The 15,256-nt window shown below is 32.0% G+C and overlaps 1 protein-coding gene across 1 annotated transcript in view; it reads right to left on the bottom strand.

Annotated features, from left to right (window-relative positions):
* LOC119641603 (TWiK family of potassium channels protein 7) overlaps positions 1-13,237 on the bottom strand; it is a 32,624-nt gene extending 19,387 nt beyond the window's left edge. The window contains exon 1 of the mRNA XM_038040384.1: positions 12,902-13,237. Coding sequence (XP_037896312.1) covers positions 12,902-13,102 — 201 coding nt within the window. The 5' untranslated portion in view covers positions 13,103-13,237. The remainder of the gene's footprint in view (positions 1-12,901) is intronic.
* Positions 13,238-15,256: the final 2,019 nt, after the last annotated feature.

The following is a 15,256-nucleotide window of genomic DNA, read 5'->3' as shown; positions in this document are numbered from 1 at the left end:
CAACGGCATCAACAGAAGAAAATTTTTGTGGTGTGATTTGTCATGACTTTCAACGTGGATTATCATGACAAGGGCGCATCAATCAACTTACTTTCACTTTAGCCAATGAAGCTGCAAACCATTTCCACTGTGAGACTTGCTGGTATAACGAGTTGAATAATCACCGTCGAAAGTTGCGAAGGTCATTCAAAATTAGTTATTGCGATACTAACAATGCGACGTCGGCCCATGACATACTTTATGACATACTATGAGATAACCTCGGTCATTAGCTCCACCAATATATATATAAAGTATTACATGATTACTTCTACTGTACAAAAGTTTTTTTCTCGTTGCATCCAACATAATTTGTTGTAAACTAAAGAAGATACTCGCCTCGATTGGTGCCAACGAATACTTAAGAAATACAATGGCGATCCTTCAAAACCCATATACAGATGGCGAATAATGGATCTATGTGCACAAACACATAGCAGTCAGGAGGTGTCAAGATGAATTAAATCCAGTAAAAGTTATACCCGCCTGAAGCTCCTTGAAGCAACTGATCGCCGATCATGTAGCAATTGTGCATTTAGAAGAAACGTAAAACCGTAAATTTCAGACATCTTTGGTGAAGTAAAAAAAAAAAAAAAAAAATCCGCCGAATCATTTTTTATCATAACATAACAAGCTCTCATATATCTCTTCTAATAACCGACTATCTAAACCGCCAAAAAGTTGAAATAGTAGGCCATCTGTCGTACAGTTCTCGTTTCGTACCTAATGACAACCTTTTTGTAACCAAATGTCAAAAGTAACTTGCGGCAAAAAAGAATTTCGTTGGCAACAGAAGATGTCGATGTGTTGAGAAAACATATTTTGGAGCTGTGTCGACGCTTTGTTGCATGTTCAGTAAATGGCGAAAAACATCGGACGAAAGCATCTTCTTCACTTTATTCATTTGCTTAATGCATTGAATATTTGCGTATATATCCTAAGGCTATGTGACGATAAGAAGGGTAAGGGATGGAGAGAGAAAGAGAGAGAAAAAGATAGAGAGAAAGAGAGAGAGAGAGAGAGAGAGAGAGAGAGAGAGAGAGAGAGAGGGTAATAGATAGAGATAGAGAAAGAGAGAGAAAGACATTTTCCAAAAATATTTTCTCTACTTGTTAAGAGTAAAAATTCCGAACCGGCTTAGATATATGTATCTCCGTTCGCTTTTCAGATGGATGACAAGTGCAAAGTTCGTATTTCGCTCAAACATTCTTTTCGTTTAGGTTCATTTAAATCATATTCTAATAGCTATTTACGCATCCTAAGTTACCCAGAATTAACTTCAAGCTTTCTGGTGTATTCGCGTGTTTCGATCAAGAAAACACAGTATCGATCAAGAAAACACAGTATTATCGCTGTAATGAGTAGTGAGTTTACAGCTTCGTCTTCTTCGAACGAATGAAAAATTTTTCGATTGTAAAATTACTGTCGAGTGATAAACGTATAACAATATAACACCGAGTCCTATCGATATCGATAGCTATTCCCAAATGTTCCCAACGCGATTTTATCTAAGGTCTATTGCAAATCCTTTTTTTTTTTTTTTTTTTTTTTTTTTAATTCTTTTCCTTTGCAAAACAAATTCATGTAGTATATGAATGATATTTATCATTTAATTACTATACCCATACTGACTGCGATGCTGCTGACACGCACGCAGAATAACAAATTTTTGAAATATTTAAAAATTAATTAGATTTCGAAATGATTTGAATTTCACTTGCTGTTGCAATTCTTTATTGTTTTACACATGCAAGAAATTGCACTAACTGATGGAAAAACTTAAACATGTGCATGTAGAGCGTGTGTGCTCATCAACTTTTATTTATTATACCTTACACCATTTGTGGCACAATGGTACATTAAGTTTCGTGAGACCTAGAAGAACATGGAATACATTTACATTTGCATATTATGCGGATACAGAATCATTTTTTGAATCGATCTAAGCTTGTCCGTCTATATGGCTGCTGGTTCTGTTTTCTTGAGCTCAACGCACAAGACACAATTGTTGGGGATATTTTGATGAAATGGCAACATGTTTGCCTCAAGGACGAACATTGTTGAAAGTGATTCGGATCAGATCGGATCGGATCGGATCGGATCACTTTTTCAACCGCTTAACACTCCACTATGAATGAGGTATATGAAGCAAATTGCTCCGTGATTCACTATAGTGTTTTTTTACTTTAAAGTGCTAATCGCATGTGAGCAAATTGAAGCGAATCCCATTGATGGATTGAAGAAACGGTCATCATACCGCACCAGGAGAACGTCAGGCCACACGTTCACGCTGTTAACGTATTTTTACTTATTTTCATGTAACAAAATTAAAAGAAATTCAACGAAAACGTATAAAAGGGATGAACATTTAAAAGTTGGTTGAGCTTTGTTAACTCAGCGTCATGTTCGGATTACCAAACGAAAAGGAAATAAAAACTAAGATGTTTTCCGTCTCTCAAGGGAAATGTTAAAATTATCGCAACGAAATCAAGCGAGGATGTAAGAACTGTTTAAATAAATTTATCTAAATTTTCTTCAACTTACACTTTAAACGTAATCGATGATAATTCAATAGGAAGTTTTATTGTGAAGCAAATTCTGATTAAATTCGCGACCGATAAAATCGAAGCGTAAATTTGCGTCGAATATTTACCACATAACAAACAACCAAAAGTATTAATTAAATCAAAACATTCCGTCCAAGCTGCTATAATATTTGCCGGATCAGTAGATCGTTTGGCCTGGCATTCATTCTTCTTCGCTTCAATTTGTTCCCCTATGATTGGTACTTTTTTTTATAAAACAAGTAAAAAGATAGTGGTTGGCCACGGCGCACCATTAAATATCATACGCCACTTCGTTTAATGCAATTATTCCGAACATTCATAATTTTCAAAATAAGTCTTTATATCGGAATTTGTCGAAAACGAGAAGGTTTGATCCGCACTATTTTCAATAGCATTTGTACTTGGAAGCAACAAACGTCGCTATATGAAAAATTTCATAAAAATATTCCAGATATATTTTCAGATGTAGATTGTGATTTGTATATTGAATGCGAAAATATATGGACTGACGGACAGACAAACAAACTTAGATCAAATCAGTAAGTGACACAAAATCGATCGCTATTATAAAGAATGAGTCTACATGAAATCGTTCTGGTTGTTGCGTATCGTATCCGTACCAACTTAATACGCCCTGTATTACAAGTAATGTAGCATATGACAATTTTTCTAATGAGTTGCTGAGTTAGAGGATTCTCTTGCAAAACAGAACACAGAAAAAGTTCATCGAAAACGTGACCGAAATATAATTATTAAACTTTGTAGACGTTACGCGGCCGTCGTTGCATACGTTCTCCAAGTTTTGGTGCACATTTCCACTTAGTGTGTTGACATAATTTGCGAGCGGAAAAACTATCGGGAATTTCGCCATGGAATTATGTATAAAATATAATAAATAAAAAATTTTTTTTTTCATCGGCCAATATTTGTTTTAATTTTTTTTAGGCAATTTTGTTAGTTATTTGTAGAAAATATTAAATAGGTTTCTATTGTTTTATTGAAACTTTTCAGTTTTTCAGAAAGTACAGGTGCACTTTTAAGGGAAATACGACTTTTCTGAATGTAGCATACAAATGTCTATCGAAGGTATATGACGACTGGTGAGAAACACGAATGGTCTTTTATATATTTGGCCAGGTATAAATATGGAATGGTCAGACATATATATATATATATATATATATATATATCGATTTAGAATTTTACTCTAATTTCGAATATATTTATGTACGCGGATTTTTTTAAATTTAATTGATAAGAAAAAAACAAAGAGGTGCAACCTTTTCGATAATATTTGAAAGAACATTTTTTACAATTTTCCGAAAACAATTCTTTATGTTATTTTTTTTAACATTAATGAAATATATATTTTCTTTTTTTTTTCTTTTTATTAACAATATCAATTTGTTAGTTCACAATTGCACATGTGCTTCCACCAATTCAACCTTTGTGGTGAAAGCAAAAATACTGAAAATACTGAATAACTTGAATTTTCATTTTAACTAAGGAAGCTAAGGAAGCATGAAAACGTTTGTTGGTGGGGTTGGTTATCATACAATTCTATGCTATACGCGCACCTCTAATGAAATACAATAAAAAGAAGAAGAAGAAGAAGAAGAAGAAGAAAATTATTTACATAAATTTGATTTTGTTTGCTTTTCATTATCATTATTCTTATTATTTATTTATTTATTTATTTATTTATTTGTTTTTTTTGAATTTCGAGTTTTATGCAAACTTTATGCGTTATATGGATATGTTTGAATGCAATAAGAAAGCACTATTAAAGGCATTGTTCGGAAGTTTGATGCAACCATTACCGGCACATAAACACAACATGTTTGATGTTGAGAGCACGTTTTAAGGCTTTCTGCTTTTTGTTTTCTTTGCCTATTTTTTTTGCATTATTTTCTCACACTCTGTAAAATGCTAATAAAAAAATTAAAAAACAAAAAAAAAAAAAAACACACACACACACACATATATATATATAAATTCTGTAATGAATTGCGAAAAACATCAAAAAAACATTACACATATAAATCTATATTTAAATAAAATGGACATTTGATGACCAAGCAGCAAGAAAGAAAGACTTTACAATACAACAATTGTATACTTTTCAATTTACTTGCAACTAAATTGTATCTGAGATAAGAATGACTCTTAAATGTCGAGCGCAGAAAAATCAAACGGGAAACAGCAGTCATTCATTCCATTTTCTTTAAACCACCCTCCGAACATAACAAAAGTGTATTGTATAATAAGTTTGTATACACACACACATATATACATATATATATCTATATAATATCAAATCTGATTTTGGCCCACATTACAGGCACGCAATCATTTTTTACTTTGGTCCTGTTTTGCTTTATATATGTAAGAATGAAATATGAAATTAATTATCTACATTCACACAAAGTGAGACAAAATTTAAAAATAACCGATAAACTATTTTTCTTTTTCAATAGGAAATATTTTACTCAAAGGTGCGTAATACACATTTACATTCACATATATAAAATAGATGATATAAAAGTATGTATACACATTTTAGGCCAAAGTTTGGAGTGTTTCGAAGACATAAATCATAAGATATTCGCTTTGTGTTCGTATATAAATTTTATTCAAATAAATTCATACAATTTTTTATCTATCATTAAAAGATTGAATTAAGCGAGTATTCTTATTGCGCTTGTAACTTCCAGAAATATCGCTTAGAAACCATATATATATACATAGTTTGAAACTTTAAACTAACTCAGCCATTTCCATTGATATTCATTCTTCTTTGTCTGTTTGCTTGCTTGTCCATCCGTCCGTCTATAAATCTATTCGTCTTTATGCTCTACCCCCCGTACAGCTGTGGAGGACGCAAATTTAATTCCATAATTCGATCAATCAACGATTTGAAGGCTCAAGCCCTTCATACCAGATGTTCTCTGTTGCAAGGTCTAGAGACATGCTTCTCATTACTCTTGTCCTAGTCTGTACGCTCATTCCATTTGTCTACTTTTTCCTCGTTAATGATCTTATCACCGCCTTGTCCGCCATCTGTACAACGTTACATCTATTTGTCTATTTGTCCAATTTTCATGTCTGCCTATCCGTCCATCTATCCTTCCATCTATTTTTATGGCTATTAGTTTGCAAAATTAATTTTTCCATTCCTTTATTATTATATATATTATAGAAGCTAGAATATCATCCCTTTGAATTATCATTTATTTCGAACAAAGCGAAGCAATCTAATCAATCAGTATTAAGATAATGAATAAAAATTTGAATCTTCATTGAAGAACCGAGCTATCCTTTCACGAAAAAGGAAAATGCAACAAATTGCGACTTTCGAAGGACAAAATTTTAAATATCATACAGTTTCATATCACTATAAATTACGTATTTTTTTTTTTATCTTAATGATCATTAAAAGAGATTCCATCATGTCGTAATAAGTAAAACTGTAAAGTCATCATAGTGAGAATTTCGTGGGAATTCCTAGATGCATATGATTTTCTTTTTTATATCCAATTGAAATTTATTCAGACTTTTTTTGGTCGCGCAAAAATTGCTGAAACTGCAAATGAATTGTTGTTGTTGTTGTTGTTGTTGTTGTTGGTGCCGTATCTATTTGTTTCCTTTTAAGTTTTGTTTTCCCTTAAGTTTTCTAAATCAAAGGAATTTAAAAATGAACGAAAAATCAACAAATAGTGAAGAGAATGAAATTCTCTTACCTCTCAACAACAACAAAATGGAGTTATAAACGATTTGTTATTTCGCAGTAGAGAACCAAGGAAGTACATTTTTTTAATAGTATGAGCAGAGTAATCACTTGATTACTCACAATATCGGGCTGGAAATTAGCTTCGCCGCACAACTAGCCCGGGTCTATGGATCTTTTACGACTGTCTACGCTAACATAAATGGTCTTTTGCATTTTTTTTATTTGACCGTTGACTTGTCCACGTTATCCCGAGCTTCATGTTCATGTTCATACGTTGTCCCGTGCTTGAACGCTGCTCGATTTTCATGATGTATTTATTATTTTTTTTTTTTTTGCATAATCGAAAATTCGCATTGAAGCGAACATATCCTTCTTACCTGAATTATTATTAAACAATTAAATTTTTATTTGCAAATCTTTGGAAATTTATGAATCATTAAATTTATGATAAGTGATCAATAAGAAAAATTTCGCATTCATTTGTTCTTAACACATTTCGAATGAGATGCACAAATATAAAAACTTTATTAGCATATGCAGCACGTCACAAGAAAATGTATTTTCTCACCATTTCCTACACATGCTACGCATGCACTTACATGGTGTAACAAGAGAAGAGTAAAGGTAGAGTTTATCTCTTCCTACAAATGATAATGTAATACCTGCTAAGTTCCAACGATAACTAACTCTTGTGAAGTGAATTTTAAACAACTATACTTGTATGGACGAACTAAGTGTAGAGTGTGCACTAAGTAGTCAATTAATTGAATTCTCCTATTTAGATGACTCGTTGTTCGGCTTTACGATCACTTGCATTAGTGCAAACTGACACTGTAATCACTTGATACCTGATATTGAAATTCTTTATACCTTTACACGATTATCGTATGCAATTTTTTATACCCTATACCACTTATGGTACAAGACTATCTTAAATGTATGCAGATGTACGCAACACCCAGAAGGCCTTGAGTTAGCCATCCTTTTTTTATACCGAGCGAGTCAAAGTCATTTCCTGAATCGATCTAAGTTTGTCTATCTGCTCGTCCGTCTCTCCGTCTTGTTCGATTATATTCAATCGAAAGTTCGTAATTATCCCGGCATATTTTAGCCCAAGGGCGAACGCTATCGAATATTGGTCAGATCAGAGAACCTTTTCGACCACTTCCCATATAACACCTTATTTTGAAAGGTCATTACATAAATACCAGTATAATGCGAAATTACGTAGGATATTTAATGATGGGCCTTGTCTCACTGTAGTGTTTTTACTTGTACTTCTTTTTTTGCAGATCCAACTTTCCCGACTTGCTTTCAAATCTTTGAAATGCTTGACATCTCCCAAAACTCTGTTCGTACAGATAAAGACTGGCACATTCCGAATGTACATATACATACACGCATACACACATTATATATATATATAAATATTTATAACTTAAAAGTTATCTGTGCAAAAAAAAAGAAATAAAATCATACATACATAAATAGGCTATATGTTCCGCTTAGCGACCGATTTTCCAAAAAAAAAAAAAAAAAAAAAAAACCAATAAATTAAAAAGTATAATAATAATGAATAATAATTTATTTAAGAGATTTAAGTTTTAAATGCTTTTATCGCAATGTTTTATTATATTTATTTTTTAAACTTTCTTAATATATATGCATAAATGTTCTTCTTCTTCTTCTTTGCATATATTGAACTAGTGAGACTCTATTAGTTCAACATGTATGTATCAATGTTTTCGATTATAAATGTGCTGTTAATTTTTTTCTTAAGAATATTCGCATCAAGACGAGTGTGCCGTGATGCGAAGCGTAGACAGCCTTCTCTATTTAAAGCAAAGGTGAAAGCGCACATTAGCGGAAATTTATCATTTCTTTTAACGTTCATTTATCCCCCTCCTATTCATTCGTCTGATGTTCGAACTTTCAAAGTTGAGCAAATTGATATCTTCTTCGAAAATAGCTATAGATTAACTTTGACCAAATGCTATATATACTCTCTTCATAGACACTACCATTTCAATAAATTTTCAATGTTAAGAAAACAAATGTTGACAACTTACTTACATATAACGTATAAATAATAGATGTGTGTCAAGGTTCTTGCAACGGCTTCCGTCGCGAAGACTTAACCTTACGATGCTGGATGGCACATGAGTACTGAATGTGAAAGTGGGTCGCTCTCACTTCCCAGAGCGTAAGACATAACCATCGACATGTACATGACTTGCCCTTATCTCCTGCAATGCATAACTTATGTAATACTTTAATCTCTATATTCCTGCGCTTTTAATATAAATATCATTATGGATTACAGCAATGATCCAAAGTCTCAAAAAAAAAATAAAAAAATAAAATAACTATTTCGGTCCCTTAACCTGCCTGTATGCAAGAGTATCGTTGAGTACTAGAAGGTTACTTTATTATATAATACACTGTACCTAGAAAGAAAGAAAGGGAAAGAAAGAAGTATTTTTTCAATTTCTTCTGAATTTTCGATCTGAAAGGTAAGCGATCCAATGTAAGTTGTACTTTGACACATAATCACCATCAGTTTCTGTTATATCGCAAAGAGTTATGCTATGGATTTTAATTCAAATTCGTTTTGCTCTTAATTGTAAGATAACTATTTCGGAACCACTTCAATGATTTCCTTGTTATCGTGTAAATCGAATTAAACATGTTTCCCTTAATATACAAAATATGTTAACACTATATGGCAAAGAAATAAATAAATGAACCATGAAATAAAATGAAAAATGAATGAAAAGACATTAATGCAAATATCTTGAGTATTAGTTTTTGAGTTTCGAAAAGTTTGTATTCACAATAAGAGATGGGCAATGAACCTTGCGCACAAGCGGAACACTACGCCTATTAAGGACATAAGGACAATTCGTGGCGGGTTGTATGATCCGTTACATATGGATTGTTAAACCTGATCTATTTTCATATATCCGTCGTGGCCAATCGCAACAATAAATGATAGGTCAGCCGTTTTTAGAATATAATCAAATCTCATTCTCTGAATATTCGGAAACGGTGTCCGAAACGATTTGTTGAGCTGAATCAAGCTTTTTCGCAGTCTTCGATGTGGACAAAAAATTGCGTTTTGCTCTAATATGATTTCGTCAACATCGTCGTCGGTCCAAGTTGATCGTCTAGAGCTTGGCTTATCAGAAAGTTCGAAATCACTTATTTGAAATTTTTTCAAAGTGTCGTCTGAATGTTCTACTCAAGAACTGTACCTTCGCCAAAGAATTTCAATAAATTTCCTGTACGTTTTATTAGCATTTCTTCCTTGCTTACATTCGTATAAAATACATTAACGTAAATGAAGTTTATCAGAAGCCATGGGCACACTATGGCGTCTCACTTAATACCAACATGATTTTAGTTCATTTGCTAGGTCAAATATGCGCATACTTATTGTAACCGGAATGAACGGAACTTTCCGATAGATCTAATATGGCAAAGTCGCCTCTAACGACGCCTATTACAGTTTACGAAGTGTGTTTATAACAATTTGAAAAATTTATGATGATCGAATATTTAAAATACTTAAGATACTTTTCGATAAGCATACATTACTGTGATAAAGTGGCTGTAAATAATTGGAAAAATATTTATTTATTCATTGAATTAATTAATTATTTATTTACGTACCATTTAACATTTAACGCTTATAACAATTCACAAATATTTAATCATCACTTTTCTCAAGTTAATTATTAATGAAATGATTTAAACTTAATGAACACAAGTTATTTATGCGAGCATAATACACACACACATATATACATTAATAATATATATATCTATTTTCAGACATCGTTTTTATAAAATCAAAATGTTCATCAATATTTTCCATATTAACCTCATGCTTAGCAATGATGCTTTAATGGTCCCATTATGACCATAACCTTGATGAACTCTATCTACACAGTTATACATAAACATTCAGAGTTTAAGACAATTTTGTATATATATATAATTGCAAAGGAATGTTTAAATATTTCTTGGTAATGTATGTTTACATTTTATTGTATTTTATCGATTTAATTAAACAAATAAAAAACTAGAAATTGTGTTGATTGACTTTTTTTAACATTTATGCGAGAATTCTCGCAATAATTTTCAACAAATTTTTATCGATTAATATACATTTTCGATAATCTTGTTTCTTAATTTTATTGAAAATTTAAACATACATTTTTTTTTTTTTTTTTAAGTTTATGATAAAATTTTTGTACTTTAAGTTTTTAAAAAAAATCTATTTATCGATCTGATGAGTGTTAATAAATAAACTTTTTATGCATGATCCAATCGTACTATAGGTACTATTAGTAGAAGAAATAGTTTTCACAGTCCAATATTAAAAACTCGATCGTTTTCCCATATAAACGCCTACTTTTAGTAGGAGAGAGCCGAAAACACACAATTAACTATGCTGTGGTGTTATTATTAAGCATTTTTTGTTGAGAAATTTTATAAATTACGACATTATATAGGCAGTGACTGTGAAAATGATACGTGAGTGACTGGAAGTGACTGTGAAAATAAAGTATACTTTAAATTGTTCAGGCTATTTATTATATACACATTTACGGACACATTTAATATATCCTGTGTGGCAATGATGGTGCATTGAAGTGAATTTGCCCATAAGTAGTGCGCCCATGATATCTTAAATATTCGTGATATTTTTGTTAATTAAGAACCCAAATGTACCGTTCACAATATCTTATAGGTTGTAAGAAATGTTTTTCTGTTATAACAGTTTATAATAATACTTTTCAAATTCATATAAAAATAATTTAACTCATGCTTGCCTTAGCCTGCCTATACAATTATATATATCCATTAGGAATATGTAATATTAAAATCTTGAAAAAAAAAAAAAGGAAAAATAAAAACTCGAAGCCAAGCTATTATATTTACAACTTTAAAAACAATCTAAAAGTTGTCAAGTGCCAGAATAACTAAATGAAAATCAGGTCACACGAAACATGCAAACTCAGCTATAAAGTGAAAATTAGTTAAAGAAAGTAGAGCAATGAAAATTTTATAGCGGCATTGATTTCATAGGCATTGTGCTCAGATGCTTACGTGTATGTGTTTACAAATTAATCCTATGTCCAAACATTCAGTTTACATAAGTCATTTGGCAAATTGTGAGGTAACCAAGTTTTATAAAAATAAATTCTGAGCAAATTGTGTTACTTCCTGCTGGAAAATGCTTTCGTTGTTTTGTTATTTTGGAAACTTTTTAATCATTTTAAAAACCATTCAAATTAAGTAAAATTTTTAAACTTAATGCGAGCAAAGTACTTGCACAACCGTAATACTAAGCTGATATGACGCGTTAACAAAAATCATGGACAAAATACATAAGATGCTACAGTCGCTAAAGATTATCAAATTTATTAGAAGGAAAATTTTCAACAAAAAAATTATTTGCTTAGTAAAGTTCGATGAAGAGTGGGAAGAAAGAAATCTTTTATCATATTCATCGAATATTTCATAGAGCGAAGAAAAGCGAACATGATTGGGATCTATCATCAACCTATCTTTAAATAGTGATCAAGTCATTTAAACAAACCGCGATTGTACTCGCTTTCCTACTAAAATTTCACTTGCTCTCTGAAACAAGCGACAATGAGCAATGAAAGTAAATAAACCAAAACCGAAAAAAGGCCTAACGAGTTTGGCAAAACCCCATTCGATCAGCTATTACGAATAACTGACCCTAGGTAACACAATATATTCCGAATTGTAGTCTTGTTAAATGAAGAATTTATAGCAAACAATTCGAAAGAAAGATTCGAAAGATTCGAGTCCTTCAGAAACTGAGAGAGAATAAGAGAATTTCAATAAGTCCACAATATATAGATTGATTTTGACAGCATTACGCTATGATTTGTTTTGATTTCAAAATAATTGAAATGCCGTCAATTGTGAGAAAATTTTAAGCACTTTTTCGATTTCCAAAGCGTAACACTTTTCAGTAAGAGTTCTCGATTGATAGCAATTCTCAAAAACGATTTCGATTTCAAATTCAATATGTCAATATAGACAACCGATCGAATTCCTAACATATCCATTTAGAGTAATAAGAATGCGTTTTAGATTTCCCTCCTAGCCCTAGATAGGGCTTTGGAATTAATAAAAGATGCCAAATTTGAAGCGTTTCAGTTAATACCGTACCATTACATTTATTTAACGCGTAGTTTTCATTGAAGTGCTTGGGTAAGATAATGGTTATTCAGTGGTAAGGAAAGATCACTCTTATCATAAAAGTGAACGAACTGACGATCTTTGCGCAGAGCCAATACGCTATGCATGACAAAAAGGGGCTCGATATTTTCACTTGCCTATTATCCTGGGGCAGTAAGTCATTTCTAAAACTTGGTGCTTCTAAGGTTGACCCTATGTCCAGATTTGCATGTAATAAATAAATGCTTGCATGGATTCTGCATAGCTGGCGATGTCTATTCATATGGAATAATTTTATAAAATTTTTAGATTTTTTCTCTTTATAGAGGCGAGCGTTACTTACCACACCACCCACACCACAATAAACCGATAAGCCGACCAATAATCCAATATGATTGAGAGTGGCTCTCAGCTTAAGAGATCTCCAACAATTCTTTAAGTAAAAGCATTTATTTGTTTTTGCAGAATCAACGCGTACATCCAAGTCTTTCAACTTGTTAAGAAGTTCAGCATTAGCATCATCGGTAGCATCGAATCCAAACATTTTATAGAGGAAATCGATAATTGCGATTATAGAACACACCTTTGGCAAGGTAGCAATTTATGACGCGATAACTGTAGCATTATATGTCAAAGATTTTAAATAAAATTTCTTCTTCTTCTTTTAACTTGCAATGAATTCTTTTTTATTGTTATACATTTCGTTTAATTCATTTTAAATATGCTTTGCTTTGTGGAAATTTTTTTTATTTTTTTATTAGTTTTGGATCTGTGAATAATAAAGCACAGTGAAGTTTGAAAAGAAAAAAAAAATTTTTTTACAAATTTTCTATAGACTACCAGACTGTAATTGTATTATATTAGGCACGTTGACGACTCCTTAATAAAACATTGATATTATCTGCATTATGACAACGGCAATCAAAAGTAAATTAAGGATAAGAAATTCGAGGCTGATTGCTATTTAAGATAAACTTACTACGGCTCTATACAAATTGATTGACGAGAGATGTGCCTTAAATCTACATGTAACTTGAAGGGTCTTACTTCAAATAAATAAATAAATAAGATTTCGAACATCTCCTATAAGCGGCTCTTGTAAAGTCCGCACTCGTGTTCAAGCGAGTCTTCTGCAGAAGCTTCCATGACAAATTATTGCATTGAAGTTAAACTATAGTAAAAAAAAAAAAGAAATCATGATGGGCGCCACAAGCTCACCTGATCGGCTTGACCGGCCTACTTTTTGTATCTAATAAATAAATAACTTAGAATGCAATAGTCGGACAAGGTCGACCATTAAACATTCTACATCACTTTGCTTAATTAATAATACACCAAAGATTACATATTATTTTTATGTAAATACATAATTTTCGTGAAAGGTGTCTTATTGAAGATACGCAAACGTCAACGTGGTCTAAATTTACCAAACTTAATTTGCTTGTTGAAGAGTGCATTATTTTCCAGATGCTTCCTTCATAACAAATCGCAAATTAAGTTTTCTCGCGATAAAAGGGCTAGCACTCATGAAAGCGCCCATATACATTGCGGCCCCACAAAAAGTAGATCTATATGCTCCATATTCCCTACGGACGATTTACTACAGGACAGATTTTCATTATAAAGTATTAAAAAGGCGGGTCTATTTAATACATAAGTCAGATTTTTCATTAGTCTTTCTATGGCCTTGGATAAAAACAATAGACCTACGTGCTCCAAGTTCTGCTCGATTAATTTTTTTTATCAAATTATTATTGCGGATCATCAACAAATATTGAAAATTAGGCCGTTTTATAATATAAGGGGTCCGTTTCTATAGAAACGGTTATATGATAGGGGGTTTGCAAAAAATTGTCCCATCTTTGAAAAATTAAAAAATTTCTTCTTACAAGAAAATTAGGCGTTACATGGGATGTGGTCGGTAGAGTGATTCTAAATCGTTTGATATAATAACCAGTAAGAGAATTATATTCGGCATGGACCGAATCTCGCATACTCATTACTATGCCTTTCGCATTCTACTCCTCAAGTTCTTTTATTTAATTGGTATTGTTAAGTAAAAATTCATCCGCCAAGTCATGATGTCTATCATGTCCCTTTTAAAGTTAAGACAAATTTTTGTTAAGAAAAACAAAGTTATTAGTTCAGTTTATGCTTCACTGCGGACTTCTGCTCTGACCAATTTGGCTCATTTCCAATAACGACCTGCGCGCAAAGGCTTCCAATGTTTCTATCAAATTTAAAGCCGATATCTTAATTTTTGCGACCAGGAGAGTGCCAACAATAAATACCACCCAGGCACATAGACGGACAGACATGGCTAAATGGATTCAGAATTTCACGCTGATCAAGAATATATACACTTTGCGTGGTCCCTGAAGCTTCCTTTTGGGTGTCACGTACCTTATGGAAAAAAATGAAATGACTATACAACCGTCTTACAGTGGTGGGTATAAGAAGTAAGAAAATTATATTCGGTCGTGATCGAGCCTTCTATATCCATTACCATTATCCGAAAAAATACAAAAAAAAGTAAAGTTCACTAAATTTTCATGTTCATATAGTATAGGAGCGGACGATGCTGATTTTTTCTTAATTTCAAAATAAAAGTTTTTGTTTGGGTGTTATAGGAGTGTCCTTAGAAAAGTTCAAGTCACTTTCAAATTCTTTTGCAAATTTTTAGGCGATATTTTTATTT

The sequence above is a fragment of the Glossina fuscipes genome, unplaced genomic scaffold (genome assembly GCF_014805625.2).
Source record: "Glossina fuscipes isolate IAEA_lab_2018 unplaced genomic scaffold, Yale_Gfus_2 0, whole genome shotgun sequence".
Taxonomy (NCBI): Eukaryota; Metazoa; Arthropoda; class Insecta; order Diptera; family Glossinidae; genus Glossina; species Glossina fuscipes.
The sequence above is the reverse complement of the archived record's forward strand: the minus strand, read 5'-3'. Positions and strand labels throughout refer to the sequence as shown.